Below are 17,644 nucleotides of genomic sequence, written 5' to 3'. Positions count from 1 at the left end.
GTAGCTCTTGCGATTATGGAAGATTACCCGCACAGGACCGGTTCAGATCAGTTCAGATCCGCATTGCACAGACGTGCATACTGCATAGTTAGAATTGAACATATGAATATGAGTGATGCAGACATTGAGAAGGACAATATAGCTCAAAGGTGAACGATTTCTAGGAAAGACGCCCCGAACACTTTGAATTTTATCTTGCAATGTGAAGAATTAATTAATGCAAATACGAGTATTAGACAGAGTCGAGATTAGACAGTAACGCATTACCTATGTTTACAGCTTTAGTGCACCTGTTGAGCATTAGTTACAAAACAATCGTCAAATTCCAACAGCTAGTAGGCAAATAAAAAATAATGCATTATAAAGCAGGTCGTGTCTATACGCTGTAGTTGGCAAAACAAGCTAATAACATCTGTTACTTTTGCCTCTAAAAAGCACAGAAGTTTAAAATCAAACTCGATCATCAATCAAATTCAAAGAGCATGGTTTGTATCGCTACTCATTACTATTTATTAGGCTTTTCGGAAACCAAATAAGAGCTGCCTGCCTAGGTTACCTGATAAAGGACATTTCGTAAACCCCTTCAACATCTTTGCATTAAGTATTGAGCGACACCGATTTCAATGACTTCCCGTTTCGGACTGCAGTGACCACTCGATCAGATCCTGTCGCAGCTGTACCGTTCCCGTTATGGAGTCACCTCGTGTGTGGTCTGCATGACAATGTCACTACAGAAGGTCGCTGCAGACCCTGCAGACCGCCCGAGGTCCGACCCGAGCGAGTCGCTGCGGAGGCAGGTGCACTGCGACGTTAGGCACGAGGTTAGAGGCACAGGGACTGTCTGACTCATCAGACAGCGAGCCGGGATGTGATATTTTAATAACGGAACTTTACCGCACTCGTCTCTCGCCCTATGTCAACAGCCTCTGACTCACAGACACTGTCGTTGTTTCGCAATGTGTCGTTCGCTACAAAGGGTGTGTGCCTGTAGCATGTTTTACAACGCTGCATCTGAGCGCTAACTATGGCAGAATACCTATGTCAACTGCCGTGCCTCTGAGTATACTCGTACCTGACATTAGTGCGTAACGCCAAGTTAGTTCAATTCTCTTGTTCTGTAAGATGATGCTGGATTATGCACTTGCAACATCAAAGGCATGGTGAATGCGGGAAAGGACTAGTAGGGCACGGCTCATGCCCGGCTTGGTAATGATATTGGAACACTTCATGCCTAGCAACTTATGTTGTGCGGAAGTCTATTGCCGTGTCCTTCTTATGCCGAGCTGCGTGAGGCTTTGGGGGGCTCGTCCCGTTCTAAGGTGTGTTCCAGAGTGTTAATTCAAATCATGTACCGTTTAGGCGAGGAATTCTGGATGACATTTGGGTCTATTTTTAAGAGCTAGCATATTACATAACTAATATATTTCTGAATTCCGGGTTAAATTTGTTGACCTACTGGCTGCGAAGCATCTCCTATTCACACGATCTTTAATTTTATCTGCGCCAGTCGTTGCCAGGCCTGTCTGGCGCTGTCAGGCTGCCTGATTCACGCTGCTTTACGAGGCATCTTATCGACATTCCGACTAAAATATCCAGCACATTAAAATGCTGGCTGTCTCACGTTCGGTCTGGGCGTCCAGAACACTCGGTGCCCGGTGCAGCCCCCCCCCCCCCAGTCGGTCCAGACCCCCCCCCCCGAGCGTGGTACGTGACCCTCAGTATGAGTCACGGTCCGCGCCTATCATGCGGGATGTTTGCGTTTTGTAATCACCTCTCGGCTTTGCACCCGCACCAATCGGCACCTGGAATAATCGTCGTGCCGCACGTCTCACGCAGCCTCGTGTCCCGCTTGTTCGCTATGACTCAGGCCCGCGGTCGCCTGGTCCGCGGGTACCGATGGCGCAACGCACGGGCGTGAGCGCGCTGATGAGGGACGCCGCGCGGCGCGACGCGCGTGCGAGCCGCTCTGTCGCAGTGCCATTCATCGGCGGCCGGCGGCGAGTGCTTCCTGCGCGTCGCTGGCGGCGGCCCGCCATTGGTCGGCCGGCCCGTGAATCAGCGCCGCTCCGCCAGCTGACGCGGCCGACCCCGGCCGGCGGCCTCGGCGGAGCGCGGCGCCCGACCGCCGGTCAGTGACGGTCCAGCGGTGGCGGCGGAAGGTAGCGTACCAACCGCTGCGTGAACACAACCATGATCGGAGGTGACGTGAAGCGAGAGGGGCTGCAGCTCAACTTCAGCCGCAGCATCAGCGCGCCGGCCGAGGAGGCGGCGGCGCCGGCGCCGGTGCCGGCCCGCCTGCGGCCGCTCTCCCTGCCCACTTCTCCCAGCTGCGAGCTGGCCGACAGCAAGAAGGCCACCGTGGTGGCGCGGACCCGCTACTGCTCATGCCAGGAGCTGGCCAAGCGGCTCTCGGCGGGCCGCAGCCCCACCTGCGCCCTGCTGGACGTGCGACCCTTCATGGTGTACAACCAGTCGCACATCCAGGGCGCCATCAACCTCAACTGCATGGACCGCTTCAACCGGAGACGACTGCAGCTGGGGAAGGCCTCGCTGGCCGAGCTGGCCTCCAACAAGGAGGCCAAGGAGCTGCTGAAGCGCAGGACGTACCGCGAGTTCGTCGTTTGTGACGAGGGCACCACGGACTTGGAGATGCTGCCCGCGTCGCATCCGCTCTTCATGGTGCTCGGCGCCCTCCTGGAGGACAACCGGGAGCCCGTGCTGCTTACAGGTGAGGACACAGAGGAGGAGGACGGGAGGAGAGCTGGGAGGTGTCGTGTGCGAGCGCTAAGGGGACCATTGACGCTCAATTTCCGGTAATTAATTATTGGAGCAACGTCATAACGTCTATTCAGAATAATGAAGGATAACATAGCATAAGTGTTATTTGATATCCTGAGATTTACTGCTGACTTGTAGGGTGAAGGTTTTCGTTCTAATTGTAAACGCTGAGGAGTGTTGCGTTACCTTTCTCCCTCTGAATCGTTCCGTTCGCTCGATCGTGACCAATAAGCCTGTGACGTAGGCGTGCCGGAGTGCCGGTCGGCCGAGGTCGGCGCCCCGTACCGGGCCCCTGAGAATGGGGGCGGGCCAGCGCTCGGGCTGTCTGTCCCGCGTCACAGTGGTGAGGTTTGACCCCGCGTCCGGCGGTCCTGACCTCTGCTCCGCCCCGGGGGCACATCTGACCCCTGTGACCCGGATGGTGGATAGAGGACAGGCCAACCGGTCCCGACCTTTACTCTGCGCGAGTTCAGCACTTCCTGGTTGAAAGTTTGTCACCAAAGTCGGCAATATCTGACCCGTGACTTGAGCGGCGATGGGGGAACTCCAGCCCTCTCCTCTCTATCTCTCTACCATTGTCTCATTTGGTACCGCTCATCCCTACCGCCCACTTCTGGAGGCCCGCGCGGCGCCGGTCACCGAGCACGGCGTGCCGGTCGGCCAGCGCTCTGACTCACCCGTGCAATGCGGCGGCCCGTGCACGCTCCGTCCGTGGCGGGTCAGTGCGTGAGTCAGCCGAGGCCGGCACCGGCAGCCCGGTGCGTACGGTGACTCAGCCAGCGGCCTCGACCAGCACGCGGAAGCCTGATTTCGGCGGCGGTCGTAGCTGCCTGTCAGCGCGAGGTCGCGCGCCGGTGATGGCCGGCCCTGTCGCCGACCGCTGCACTGCTCGGAACCGACCGGCGCGATCCCGCAGATAGGGCGGCCGTTTCTGGGGCCGGTAATCCGATCAGTTTCCAGCCCGATCAGCGCGCAGATCGGACGATGCCATCAGCTCGAACCGCACCGGAATCGGTTCGGGACGGTGCGGAGGCGAGCACAATACCGGTTCGGTGCGCGGCACGGCTCTGATACCGGGCTAGAAAATGCGGCTGATGCGGCGCCGGTGACAGATCCCCGGGTCGTCAGTGCGTTTGTGACGGTGATCCGATGAGTAACAGACATCAGAGCTAGCCACCGACGGCCGAGGGTGTCCCCGGTGACGGACGAGAACGGCAGCGCCGCTAATGACGAACGGTGGAGGGGGAGAGCTCCTTTTTCATCGCCGTGAGTCACCTGCCACTCCAGGGACAAGGGATGACGCATAGCAAACTTACTACAGGGACAGGCTAACAGAACGCAGGGTTCCCTGTAAAACATGACGAGGGCTTGTGTGTCTCGTCTGCGGCGACATTTTGGTCAAATCCGCCCGATCGGTTCGAATCATCACTGGTTGTCACATTGTGAATCACAGCCGTCACGCGGACAGACGACCCTGACCTGACAGACCGTCCCCAGTCAACTGGCCGCGCTGTGACAGTGTGACAGGCCGGACCGCGGTGACGGTTGACCCGCCGCTGCTGCCGTGGGGCGCTGGTCACACCCCGGGCGCCGCCTCTCTGTCGGAAGGACGCTCTCGTAGAGCGGCGGACGGATGTGGGACACAGTGACTGGGCCGACCGGAACTGAGCTTCCGGAGCGCGCGCTGCGGCCCGGCGCTGTGACCGCGGCCGACTGGCCCCGATTGCGGCGGCCATCGACGAGCGGGTCCTCATTTCCACATCTGCCCGGAAGGAAGCTTCGGTCCGCTGGAGTATTTTGAATCGACAATGGACACCGGAAGGCCGGAAGGATGTGTGTCTGGCTTCGGTGGACGATTTCAAATTACACAGGGGTGAAGAGGGCTTCCCGTGTCACTCGACAGGAACGTGTCACGGTTGTGCCCCATTTCAAATATCCTCTTGTTCCGACCGGAACAGGGGAACGCTGGAGTGTTTGTTCCTGAAAAACGCGCCCTGCCCACATCCGGAGAGCACGCTTTTGAAGCCGCCTGCCAAATCCTTCCCCCGTTCCATAGTTTGGCTTCCAACTGGGTGCCTCTGTCCCTCGCTAATTCATCCCGAACCCTTCCTCTTGGCTCGGGAGTCTTTCAGTTTCAATCGGGCTTTCAGTGGGCTCTTTGAGTCAGGCCGGGCCCGCTGCCTTTCGATGGAAGGCCGCACAGCTGGGCGGACAGATTAAATTGCAGCTGTCAAAACGCGTCGGGCGGGGACGAACGAACGGCGGACGGCGGGGGGCGTGCCGGCCTGGCGCTGCTCCGCTCCCCTCCCCTCCTGTCTGCGACCGGGCACCGATTGACGCACGCAGGGGGAGGACCATGCGCGCCCGGGGTGGCCGCTATGACTCACACTGGGGTGGACCGGCACCCTCCCCGCTCCCCATAGATAGTACCCACGTCCGGCGCGCAGTTCCCGCGTGCAGTTCCCACCGGCACAGACCAGGCTTCCTGTGGGAGCAGAACATGGCCGCTTGCGCAGCTGTCCCCTGGCGCCTCCACTTCCGCCTCCACAGCGCCGCGGCCGCCTCCCGCTTCCTCCCGCCGGCCCCTCCCTCTTCCTACGACCGTGCTTCATCTCTCTTCCATCAGCTGCCTCTCGGGACCCTCCCTCACTTCCTCTCTACTTCCTGCCTGTCACTCACATCTCCCCTCACTTCCTTTCGCTAACGAATCAGATCAGTTTTGTTTCCGTTTCCTCCCTAAACTCCCCCATCTCGAGCCCGAACCCCAGCCACACCTGGCTCGGCATTTATCTCCCCTCGCTGGCTCGGCTGTTTCTCAAGTGTCGCGCCCCTGACGCTGCGGTGTGTGCGTGACGCGCGGCCCGGGGAGGTCGCCAACGCAGGTGGCGACAGGAATAGACCATCTCAGCTCGCGCGCCGCTGCACTGGTCAGCGCCCGGCTCATATACGGGCAGGGCCGGGGAGGTGTGCGGGCGGCCCGGCCGGCCGCGCCGGCGGCGCCCGCATGTGTCACTATGCGGCGGTCGCTGAGCACTCCCTGGGCCGGGTGGGAGTGGGCTGATGGGCTTCCAGAGCTCCCGGTGATGGAGCGGAGACGGGAGAAGACGGAACGGAGACGGTGCGGAGACGGAGGGCGTGCCGCAGAGCCGCGCCGCACCCCTGTCGCCACCGTCAGCGCGAGGGGAGCGCCGCGCGCTGACTCACCGTCTTATCTCCGCGCACTTCTTGTCGTCGTCGACGGTCGTCGGCAGCGACGGGACGGCACGCGCGGGTGTGATTCACGGCGGCGAGGGACGCCGGCCAAAGGCGGGGGAGGCGCGCCCGTCGCCGTGCCGGGGTCGACGCTCGACGAGCGCTGGCTGGCGGACTGACGTGTCCACCTGGCCGGGAGGAGTGCTGACGGGGCGTGCCGGTCGCCAGGCGGTCTGGGAGTGTCGATGGCGGTGGGTGGGGCGGCACTCCGTCCAACTCGGTGGAGAGGAGGTGGGAAGGGTCGTAGGTGCGTCATCTGACGTCATCTAACGGGCGCGCCGGCTCTCACTGGCTGACGACTGCCCCAAAAAGGTGCGGTCAAGTAGAAAACGGAACGCTATATTCTTACAGCCACCACTGCTTATCACATTCTTGTCTCTGCTGTGTCTCATCACTGACTGTGCTGTTTTTTTTCTGTTTGTTCCAGGTGGTATGGCGGCGTTTGGTCGCGAGTTTCCCTCGCTGTGCCGGTCGGAGCTGCGGCCTATGGGTCTGGACGGCCCCGACTGTGTCTCTCAGCTGAGAGAACGGGCCGACGAGATCGAGAGTGCGCAGGTCACGCAAATTCTGCCCTTCCTCTACGTCGGCAACCAGCACGATGCCAAGGATCTAGTCAGTCTCAAGGTGAGCTATCCCTCCCCCTCTCTCTCTCTGTCTCCCCTCGCTTCCTCGCCCTCTGCGTCGAGCTCGACGTCACAGGAAGCTGCCCAGTTGCGCGGCTCAGGCCGGACGACCCGCAGGCCGCCGTCGGGCCGGCCCGGGGCTCGTTTATTTGGACTGCGGCGGCTGGAAATTCCTGTCGGGCCCGCCGGTTGTACGTTTGCCGGTACTATCACGTGGCTCTGGGCCCGTCTGTGGCTGGTGGTGGGAGGGGACTGAGCAGCTGTGTGCCCCCGTAGCTCACCGTGGCTCGCCAGCGCTCATAGCTCGCTCTGGCCCCTCGTCAGCCGCTGGGTAGAGCAGCACATCGCTGGGTCGATGGCTAGCCCGTGTGTATAAACATTGAGACAGTTGTGAATTCCAATGGCAGCCATGACGTCGGACGGTGATAATGGAGCCGGCCGAAACTCCACATACCCGGCGCGCTGAGCTGTCCGCCGTGATTATCCCCGGTCTGTACTGACGCCACTCTGGTTCCGTTGCAGAATTGCGGCATCACCCGTGTGCTGAACGTCACGGCCCACGTGCCGGGCTACCACCAGCAGCAGGGTATCAGCTACAAAACACTGCCGGCCGCCGACTCGGGCCAACAGAACATCAGCCAGTACTTCGATGAGGCGCTGGAATTCATCGGTGAGTTATCGACCATAGACACAGCCTTTAGAGGTTTGTAGGCTATTGGAGAATCGGTGTCACTTTTTTCATGACTGATATCCTGGTTCCATTGTCTCAGTTCTCAGTTCAGCCGTCCTGACTCCGTCATCCCTCCGGTGTTTGTACGGCGGGTGTATCGGCCCAGCTCCGTCCAGCTGTCTGAATTGTGAGTCAGCAGACTGCAGGTCGCACCTGGTGGCCGCCCAGACTGGGTGTCGGCGGCGGCGCCGCCCGAGGGACGTCCGAGGTCGCCCCAGCCCCCCCCCCCCCACTCCACCCCGCCCGGAAATCAATGTCGGACTCGGGGACCGCCCCCCCCCCCCCGCCGCCGCGCCCCTCCGGACGACGCTGCCTGACAACCGACCTGACCCGGACCGGCCCGGACCTCCGGCTCGGACCTGCGGCGCTCACTGCCCGGCCCAGCGCCTCTCCCATCTCCTGTCCCGAGTCCGGAGTCCCCGGCTATATCCGTGTCTATTTCTGGGCGGCGCGCCGGGCGCGTGTCGTGCCGGACACTTCCCGGTGTAGTCCGGCCATCCCCGCTGCCGCCGCCTCCTCCCACGCACGGGGACAGTCTCCGGGTCCAGCAGCGACGGCAGCGCAGACTGAGCCGTGTGGGCGACGCCCACAGAGCTCGCGGATATGCTCTCGCGGTGCGGAAAGGTCGAGTCCGGGGACCTGGCGGCGCGGCCGGTTCCCAGCACCGAGCACCGCCTCCAGGGTCGCGAAACAACTCCGCGGCGCGCCTAGACCGTGAATCAATTCTGGCGAAATGGAATCAGACACATGGTTTGCAATATGTTGTAATCGGAATACCGATCCCATCTGAGTCAGAGGAAAATACGCCGGTTTGTGATCACCTCTCAATACGGGATTGATCAGATTTTCGATGACGCGATCGGTCGCTCTCTCTCTCGGCGGCGGCGGTGAGAACGGCACGACCGGTTCGCGGCCCAGCGACTGGACCATGTCTCGCCGGTTTATGGCGCGGCTGACAGTGACTCACGGCACGACACGACCGGCGCGGACCGGCTCTGTGAGAGGGAGAGAGAGAGAGCTGCAGGCCCACTCCGGCGGGCTCCGGCCGACTGGAGCGGGCTGGAGCTCAGAGCCGCGGCGTGCCGCGGTACCTCCGGCCGCGGAAACCTGTGAACGCCTCACACACGGCCGGCGTCCAGTGCGTCGGCCGCGCGGGGCTTCCCAGAGTTACCTGGCCACCGCGAGAACCGGCCGTGAGTCAGCCGGGAACGGTGTGAAATTTGCCTCTACCGTGGCCTTCGGCGCCGGCGGCGGCCGCGCGGACGGCGGGGTCGCCGGGGCGTCACACGGGGTCGCCGGGGCGTCTCGAGGGGTCGCTCGGAGGCGGCTCCTTTACGACGGTTGCGCGGTGTCAGTCCCTTTGACCTGCCGCCGCACCTGTGCGTCCAGGCGGATTGGTGGGCTGGACTCTGCGGTCGGCGCCGCCTGTGTCCGGCTTCTCAGGCCGTGAGTCACCGGGCGCCGGCCGGTGCCGCACCGCTCGGACCGCGGCAGCGCGCGGCGCTCCTCACGGCCGAGCCGCCGCCGCCGCGCCGGTCCAGATTTCACGCAGAGCACCAGCCAACGAGCCGCTCATTGTTTGATAATGGACTAATGGGGGCCAACGGCGGCCCGGTTTATGAATCACGCCGCGGGGATTGGGGCCGACAGCCTGGCTCCCTCGGCCTCCCCTCCATTGGCTGGTGGCCCTAATCGCTGGATATATGCGGGCCCGATTAGGCAGCCAAACGGCCGTCCCGCTGCCAGCCCGCCCACACGCGCGGAACGCTTCGCTAACGGCTCATGGAGTGTCTCACACAACTGCGCGCAACTGCGCACAAGTGGGCGCAACTGCGCACAAATACTGGCAACCAAGTCAGCGGCTGTGCTTTCCTGACGCGCGATCAGCTCCTGGAATGGATGGCTATCTCTGCTGGATCCGAAAAGTCGCCGCACGTCATACTCGGCAGTCGGCATTGTTTGCACTACTTGCTAACCATGCTGCCGTAATCGGTTGAGTAACCATCTCCGGGCTATCTGATAACTGATCTTTGCCATCGCGAGTCCCATCCAAGTCCCGATGGATGCGACGTGCGGCCATTGCGACCGGCCGACCTCTCATCATCCCCCCCCCCCCCAGCGCTCGGCCCCGCTGTCAGCCGGCAACCTTTCACCGAGGCCGCGAGCCGCGCCCGTCATTGGTCGACTCCTGCTGACGTCACGGATTGCGGTCCGGGTGACTCATCGTCTGCAGAGGCGGCTCCAGGAGCCAACTTGGGGAGGGGCGGCTGAGTTCCGATCGAATGAACGCTGATCCACTGTGATGTGGATTCACTACATGTCGAGGATATTGGTTGATATATCTGTACCAAGTCCAAGTGAGGACGTAGGATGTGCGTCGCCCCGGACCAGGCTCGCCCCCTGTCCGTTGCCGGCGCCCGCCGCCGCCCCTGCCACCATCTGTCCGAGCCGCTATTGATCGCCGGCCGCCGCTATGACTCATGCATGGAAAACACGGCGCGCGCAGCCGTGACGTCACAAATGGCCTGGGAAGTGTCCCCTCCCCTCCCGCCCGCCCGCTGGAAGGGCGCTAACTGCTCGGAGCCGGGAGGGGAGAGAGGGGGAGAGAGAGAGAGGACCACCGTGAGAGCTGACCGGCCGGTCGGTCGGGAATTATTACATCAGCCGCGGATCTCACAGATTCCGCACGGCCCGGCGTTTGACCTCAATAACTCCGTGGGGACCGGCGCCGCCGCCCACAGACCCGGGTCGATCCACCCCCCTCGGCAGTGCGTGGCGCACATCCGGTGCTGACCGCCCCCGCACCCCTCCCCGTCCCCCGGTCGTGGGGTATTGGCTGACCGACCACCGCGCGCCGGCCGCCACCAATCAAGGCTCGCCGGAAGTCTCTGGCGCCCTCCGACCTACATCCCCTCCCCCTAGACACCGGGCGAGATCTCCCATAACACGACCGCGGTGAGAGCGCTCCTATTTTTACCGAGGCGCCGGCTAGTACACGACACAGTCTTGGTATCCGGGAGAGGCCTAGGAGCCGTGCGGCGTTCCTATTCCTGCGTCGGATAGTCACCGCACACGGCTGTACGTCGCCAGCAATAGCCGGCATCGATGTAATTTGAGCGCGGCTGGCGTTATTGATGTCGGACGCAGCGGCGGCCGTCGATTCAGGCTGTTCAGGTGTATCCGGCCCGGGGGACGGTGGGTACGGATATGACGCCGGTGCGCCGTCCGTGGCTGTCCGGATGATGGATGTGTGCGTGGGTGTGTGTGCGTCAGAGACTAACGGGTGTGTCTTCTGTTGCAGACTGCGCCCGGCGCCATCAGGCCAGCGTGCTGGTCCACTGCGTGGCAGGAGTGTCACGCTCGCCCACCATCGCCATCGCCTACATCATGAAGTACCTGCCGATGAGCATGCTGGAGGCCTACCAGCTGGTGAAGGCGCGCCGGCCCATCATCAGCCCGAACCTCAACTTCATGGGTCAGCTGCTCGAGTGGGAGCAGTACCTGCGTCCGTCGATGCCGGCTCTGACGCCGTGTTCGGAGGAGGCCAGCGGCGCGGCGTGCCTGCCCGGCCCGCCCACCGGCCAGCAGAGCCCGTGCCGGCCGCTGGAGACGTGTACCAGCTGACGTCGCCCCGGCCCCGGCCCCGGCCCGTCCCGGCGCCGTCGGACAGACGCGCCGCTCGCCGGGCCGTCCGCTGCGGGCGCGGCGGCGGTGGTACGCCGCCCGCCGCCGGCCGCAGCAAGTATTACGCCCAGCTTATGTGCTGATCTCAGCGTGCAGTCCGAGCGGACCATGTGAGCCGGTTGTGGTTGTGACCGTCGCCGACTGTAGAGGCCCGCCCGCCCGGCCGCCCGGCCGCCGTAGTTTCCGTCTGATAGGGCTGTCGTGGCGGGCAGGCGGTGTAGCTTCGTATACCGGCGCCCTACATGGCTGTTCGGTTTCACGGACAGTCTCGTTTGTAATCACGTGTGCCATGTGTTGTACTGCCCTGTCCTCCTCGGATGTCTCATATCGTGGTTGTACCAATGTTCGGAGGCGTCGTTCGCGCGCGTTCTGTTAGACTAGCACACTGTCATCACCCACCATACAGTCGAGTCGGTGAAGCGGGCATAGTATCCAAGTGGTCGAGTATGTATTTATTTTATCTCAGTCATGTGTAGATATTGAGAGAGGATACAGCGGGGTCGAGTCGTATTGTTTCATTAAAGAACCCATCAGCATCAGTATAATATCCAACAAAGTGTGTGCGTGTGTGAAATAAACCAAGAGTTTGAGCTGAATATGTTGGAAGATGATGAGCATCGGAACGACTTACAGCGGTGGGGGACGTTGGCGGCTTATTGACGAAGACGAGATCCGATAGATGTGGAAATAGACGCGAGAGGGAGAGAGACAGACATAGAGATAGATAGATAGAGAGAGAGAGAGAGAGAGAGAGAGAGAGAGAGAGAGAGAGAGAGAGAGAGAGAGAGAGAGAGAGAGAGAGAGAGAGAGAGAGAGAGAGAGAGAGAGAGAGAGAGAGAGAGAGAGAGAGAGAGAGAGAGAGAGAGAGAGAGAGAGAGAGAGAGAGAGAGAGAGAGAGAGAGAGAGAGAGAGAGAGAGAGAGAGAGAGAGAGAGAGAGAGAGAGAGAGAGAGAGAGAGAGAGAGAGAGAGAGAGAGAGAGAGAGAGGAGAGAGAGAGAGAGAGAGAGAGAGAGAGAGAGAGAGAGAGAGAGAGAGAGAGAGAGAGAGAGAGAGAGAGAGAGAGAGAGAGAGAGAGAGAGAGAGAGAGAGAGAGAGAGAGAGAGAGAGAGAGAGAGAGAGAGAGAGAGAGAGAGAGAGAGAGAGAGAGAGAGAGAGAGAGAGAGAGAGAGAGAGAGAGAGAGAGAGAGAGAGAGAGAGAGAGAGAGAGAGAGAGAGAGAGAGAGAGAGAGAGAGAGAGAGAGAGAGAGAGAGAGAGAGAGAGAGAGAGAATCACACAAAATTAATCATAAAGTCATTCACAGATAAATGGTCCATTGAGAGAACATAGGACTGGAGGGTCACCACGCCTTAGGTACTGCGCGCACCACAAGCAGTGCCAGTGGAACTCACTAGCACACGTACTGACAACTCAGTTTAACTCAGTTTAACCTGGACTGCCGCACCACATAGTTGGCCAGTTCGTTGGCCAGCGTCCCTTTCGTCTGGCAGTATCCGCTCTCCAGTTCGCGGCCAGATCGACCGGCCGTCGCTGTTACAGGTCACGGGGTACATATACGTACATTTCCGCCAGCTGAGACAGAATTCGTCATTCATCGACGACGTCCATTGAGAACACGGCATAACTTGCGAAATGTTGAGTAGAGTTGCGATGGTTTGGTTTAGATGAATCTTTTGAGGCGAACCTTACCACACGCTACGCAGCACAGCTGCATTCAGGCACTAATATTTAGGTATAGTGATTATCGTGACCGAAGCTCCGAGCAGCGAGCTCATATGTGGAACGCCTTACCGCACCGCTAATGTTCTTGCTCGGTAATAGGTACTGTTATTTTCCTAACGACATAGAAGAAAAGCATACCGATAGAAAATAACATAAAGTTTTCTTTGAAGATCTTATCAAAGTGGTCTGCCCCGCTCGCAGAGCATTAGCACGAAATATATAGTCTGCGACAGCGACGATAGTCAAGACTATTTATACTTATATATATTTATATATACTTATATATATTTTATATTATATTTATAGTCACCGTGTATTATTTATAGTCACCGTGGTCAAGACATGGTGACGGAATATTTGTTAATATACTATTTGTCGTAGACTATATATTCAGTGGCATGGCATTAGTAAGTGCGTGCGAGCTATAAAGTAAAACTCCCGTTGAAATATTTCCCGATTGTGACTCGCTTTCATGATTTCATCTGTCTCTTACAAAAGTGATCTGGTATATCTATATGCCCTCTGCACGGGTGAGCTGATAAAGATATGCCGCTAAACATGAACATCGCTGGAATTTGGATACTGCGCTAATGCTACGACAAGACCTTATAGGCGGCGGAACGGGGAGGGAACCGGGGCACCGTGCCCCCTTTGATTTGGGCATTTTAACCTTAGCCCTATGCCTATGGGCGTTGCATGGAAAGAATGGGACCAAAAGTCGGCAGCGCCCCCTCCCCCTTAATTGAAGGTGTTCCGCCGCTAGTCGACAAGACGCGATGGCATGTAACCATGCTCACAGGGGCTTTTCCGCCTCATTTCATGCACTGATGATAAGAAAAATAATTAAGAATTCACGGTTGAAATGAAATCAAACCATTAGAGCAGCAACTGTGACTTCCTTAAGCGTTCAATTATCTACGATCTGGGATGCATATTATAGGAATATTGAAAATAAATTACACAATATGTCCAGTGAGTGCCACGTGAGTCACTATCACATGCGAGAGAAGGAGGGCCTCAGGCGGCATTGGAAATAACACATCTTTTTGTTGTAGCATGTACTCATGCGAAAAGCGCAATTAATTGACATGTTTTGGTATTCGTTCTCGGTGAAATTACAACTGCGAATGCCAATAACTCCCTTGTGGAATTTATCAGTGATTTATCCGACTGACGTTAATTTTTCGCTTATATTTTACACTACAATAATTTTACCTGGTGTTCAAGACAATTTTTGAATGCTTCCCATGGGTAAGAAATGTCCAATCCAAGTGTCATACCTTTATTTTCCCTATTTCTGTGATATATCGTTGACGAAAGCAATAAGACGAAAAACAAGCTGATCGAAACGTAAGCATTAAAATAAAACGACTTCATACCAAAACTGATCGGTAGGTTAAGGTCAGGCCAAGGCAGCCTTTGACCTTTTATCAACACCATCCATCCACGAAATTCATCTCGTCTGCGCGGATATTGAGTAAACAGCTCAATAAGAGAGTTGGCTAGGCGTGGGCGGCGCGCCGTTCAGAATGCGCGCCAAACAGGTGACGTCACAGGTCAGCAGCGCGGTGCGCGTCTCAAACAGTCCATTACTGTCGGCGGCGCGGCAGGAAGGAAGGCGTGGGCGGCGCACTTCAGAGACGAGCGGCCGGAACGCACACCCACGCACCTCCGACGCACTCGGCGCAGAGCCGGAGCCGAGCAAATGGTGCGTAGTGGGCTTTGCTGGCTTATAGTCTGTTCACGTTGAGGAGGCGTAATGGCTCGCTGAGCAGTGAACTGCTGTCAACAAAACATTGGAAAATTGAGATATTAGTTCCTGTTCAGTGTTCAGTTTACAGTTCCATCTTCTTTGGAAGGCGTAAAAAAGTGTTCAGTGTTAACGTACTTTTTGTAGGTCTACGAACAATGAACATTAGAGTAAGTCATAGCTTGTTACTTGTGGAAATAAGCTTTCTCCGCAAACACTGTTAAGCCTCTAGTAAAAATGGAATACCTTTAGGTACTCTATAGCTCTTCAGTCATGAAAATGATTTAAAATTCCTTTTGTAAATATTGCACATGATCTTTTCTGATCATTTTAAGCATGAAAAAACTATTGCATAAGAAAAACTTATTTAAATATGGTGGTAGGTATATTTCCTTGAAGTTCGCGACGGTCTGCTTAGGAAAATGGATGCCATTGTCCCATGTGCCCTGTGTCCGTCTAATTTAGAAGAAGTCCACTGTCGGGGCGGGACTGCCGAGGCGCCTGGGAAGATGAGAGAAAATGGAATGGAGAGACAGAACCGGCACTGAGTCAGACTGGTCCGGCTCAATGACCGAGAGCACAGCAGGGCTAGTGGGAACATCTCATTACATAAGGTTTTCTCATGAACGAGAGGAGTCACTCTAAGACTGAAAGAGCCCCGAGAGCCATGGACGCAAAAACGTTGAAGAAGAATAAAATAGAAGTTGAAGAACATGCAAAAACAGAAATGCATGTGTACTTGATGAACAGATGGTGCATTTAATAACGATCATTATAGTGCGGCACCTGGGCGAATTCCCACTGTGCAGTGTGCAAGTCGAGCCTTTTAGCTCCGGATTGTTACGAGTTTACTGCTATGTTCCATGGAATTAACTTTGCTAAAGGCTCACGTGAATGTATGTATTCCTGACATGATTAATAATGAGTTGGATGGATAAGATACATTTCAAGGGGTTACAGCGATTATTTGCAACCAATAGGTACCCAATGACGCAGCAATCAAAGTTTTCTGACATTTGAAAAGCTTTGTGTGCCTTATTGAACAATAATATATTCGTACATGCCTTCCTATGCATTTGCAATGTGTAATGTGTATCATCTGCTCCAGTCCCTAATAAACTTGTCCTGAATTACAAGAACAGGATGGAAGACTATGTCTCGTAGACGCCGAGAGAACTGCGTCAGTTTAAAAAATTTCTAATTTGTCTACTTATGGATCTAATGATGATACAAGTCGGCTTATCAAAAAACACATTCTTATATCCGCTGAAATATTACATTACACTTGGAGGCCCATCGACTCGACACACTCGAAAATATTGAGTTTTACTTCTATATGAAAGTTAGCATAATGTTTTTTTTTAATGGTGAGCCTTCTGTCCGTTTTATTGTTGCTATTGGTGCCTGTACTTTGTCACCTATCAATGCATCACACCACTGCACCAGCTCAGTCGTATACAAATGCGAGCATATTTTCCGAATGCCTGTCGATGTATGGGAGGTGTGGGTCCGCAGTTGCTTATACAACTTAGGCACGTGTACACCTGAGGTGAGCCTCAAGTGCCGATAAATCCGATCATAAACGACCCTACCGCCTTATTTTAGCAATACCACCGGAACCCTCATGTCAGATCAGACAGAGAATCTGCGTGGAACGACGCAACTACAGCAGGTGGGAGCGGGGGCGGGGGCGGGGGCGGGGGCGCTGGAGCTGCGGCAGCGTTCCCTCACGCGCCGTCCAGCGCCGCTGTCGGCACCGACGGCGGCCGTGAGTGGGCGCGTCGCCATCGACGAGAGCCCGCCGACGACAGGTGGCGCCCGGAAGTGACGTCAGCGGCTCAGCGGCGGCCGACGACCGATGCACACTGGTCGGAAACGCCCTCACGAGAGGCCACGGGCGATTCCGGAGTTTCAGATTATTTTTTATATAGATCGATTTGAAATTGATCAAATTATTATAATTAGGCCAAAAAAACTAATCCGGGTGACCAAAAATAACTGTAATCAGCCCCCGAAGATGGGGTATCCCAGAACTCGGAAACTGACGCGGAGCAAGAGGTTTCTTGAGCCGGATATTCAGAGTCTTATTGCTGATTGACACCAAATTGAAATCTCACATATTATGCATCAAAATGTTCGTTATGAAGTTGCCGACTGGTCAGTGCAAAATTTTTGGTATACTTTTTCCCTACCTAAGATTTACTGTAGCTTTTTTTATGAAGGCTCTCCTACAGTGATTCTGGAATATAACTGCAAAGTTTAGGTAAGGAAACAACAGGTAGTCCCATCTAGTTCCACTCTGATTTTTTGTGAGATGAAGCAGGATTTAAAGTTACACCAGGGCAACATAGAAGCTAACTGCGCATATTTGCGCAAAATTTGCAGGGGCTCCTCTTCCTACCCAACTGCCGCCCGCCCCGCCCCAGTTTCGGCTTACGCTGACCTGTGTGGCCTGCACGCATCCATGCGTAGTTGACTGGTCATTAAAAACAGATGCGCTTGAGTTTATGAATTTGGTGAAAAGCGCGTTTTATGTATGCATTTATGTATGTATTGACATCAAAAGCCTTCCACATATTGCGTGACGATTACGGCTTGCATTTAGAGAGCATTGCTATTGACAACCATCACTCGGCTGAAGAAAGTGGAAATTGAAACCTTCGTGAATATAAGACGCTGCAAATATAGGACACCTGTCACTGACGTCGGGTTACCTTGGGCCGTCTTTTTACATTAGATCACAATTCCGGTATTTAACCGTGGCTGGACCGATTGGTTTTCTATGTATATTGACCGGGGAGGGTTGGTACAACTCCCTCGCCGTTTCGCCTCTAGTTGAGCTAGAGCCTCGCGGAAAAAAAACGAGCGTGTGTGCCGTTATAAGACGCACGATTACTAACCGATTTTAAGGTCTTAGGTCAGCCAGTGACCTCTTAGGTCAGGTAAGTGCCACAAGGCACGGGCTCGGTTTTAGGTTAATTACTTTGCCAAAAATGGTCGCACTGCCGCGATTTTGGCATCATCGTGTCTGTCTAGCTCAGGCGCGTTGAATGCTATACTTGGTGTTCGGGTGAAGTCAACTTAACCCTATTCCTGGCGGGCTCCGC

The 17,644-nt window shown here is 56.4% G+C and overlaps 1 protein-coding gene across 1 annotated transcript; it reads left to right on the top strand.

Annotated features, from left to right (window-relative positions):
- Positions 1–1,800: 1,800 nt before the first annotated feature.
- On the top strand, positions 1,801–11,657 carry LOC122393895 (dual specificity protein phosphatase 10-like). The gene is made up of 4 exons (XM_043390335.1): positions 1,801–2,728; positions 6,458–6,654; positions 7,176–7,323; positions 10,685–11,657. The coding sequence occupies exons 1-4, from the start codon at positions 2,191–2,193 to the stop codon at positions 11,005–11,007; spliced, it is 1,206 nt and encodes a 401-aa protein (XP_043246270.1). The 5' UTR covers positions 1,801–2,190; the 3' UTR covers positions 11,008–11,657.
- Positions 11,658–17,644: the final 5,987 nt, after the last annotated feature.

Source organism: Amphibalanus amphitrite, unplaced genomic scaffold (genome assembly GCF_019059575.1).
Source record: "Amphibalanus amphitrite isolate SeventyFive unplaced genomic scaffold, NRLGWU_Aamphi_draft 000561F_arrow, whole genome shotgun sequence".
NCBI classification, from domain to species: Eukaryota; Metazoa; Arthropoda; class Thecostraca; order Balanomorpha; family Balanidae; genus Amphibalanus; species Amphibalanus amphitrite.
This window is presented reverse-complemented; position numbering and strand designations above follow the sequence as displayed.

Coding starts and splice junctions, on each gene's coding strand:
- LOC122393895 (XM_043390335.1), top strand. CDS start 2,191: ATGATCGGAGGTGACGTGAAGCGAGAGGGGCTGCAGCTCAACTTCAGC. Junction 6,655..7,175: donor AGGATCTAGTCAGTCTCAAG/GTGAGCTATCCC, acceptor GTTCCGTTGCAG/AATTGCGGCATCACCCGTGT. Junction 7,324..10,684: donor TGAGGCGCTGGAATTCATCG/GTGAGTTATCGA, acceptor CTTCTGTTGCAG/ACTGCGCCCGGCGCCATCAG.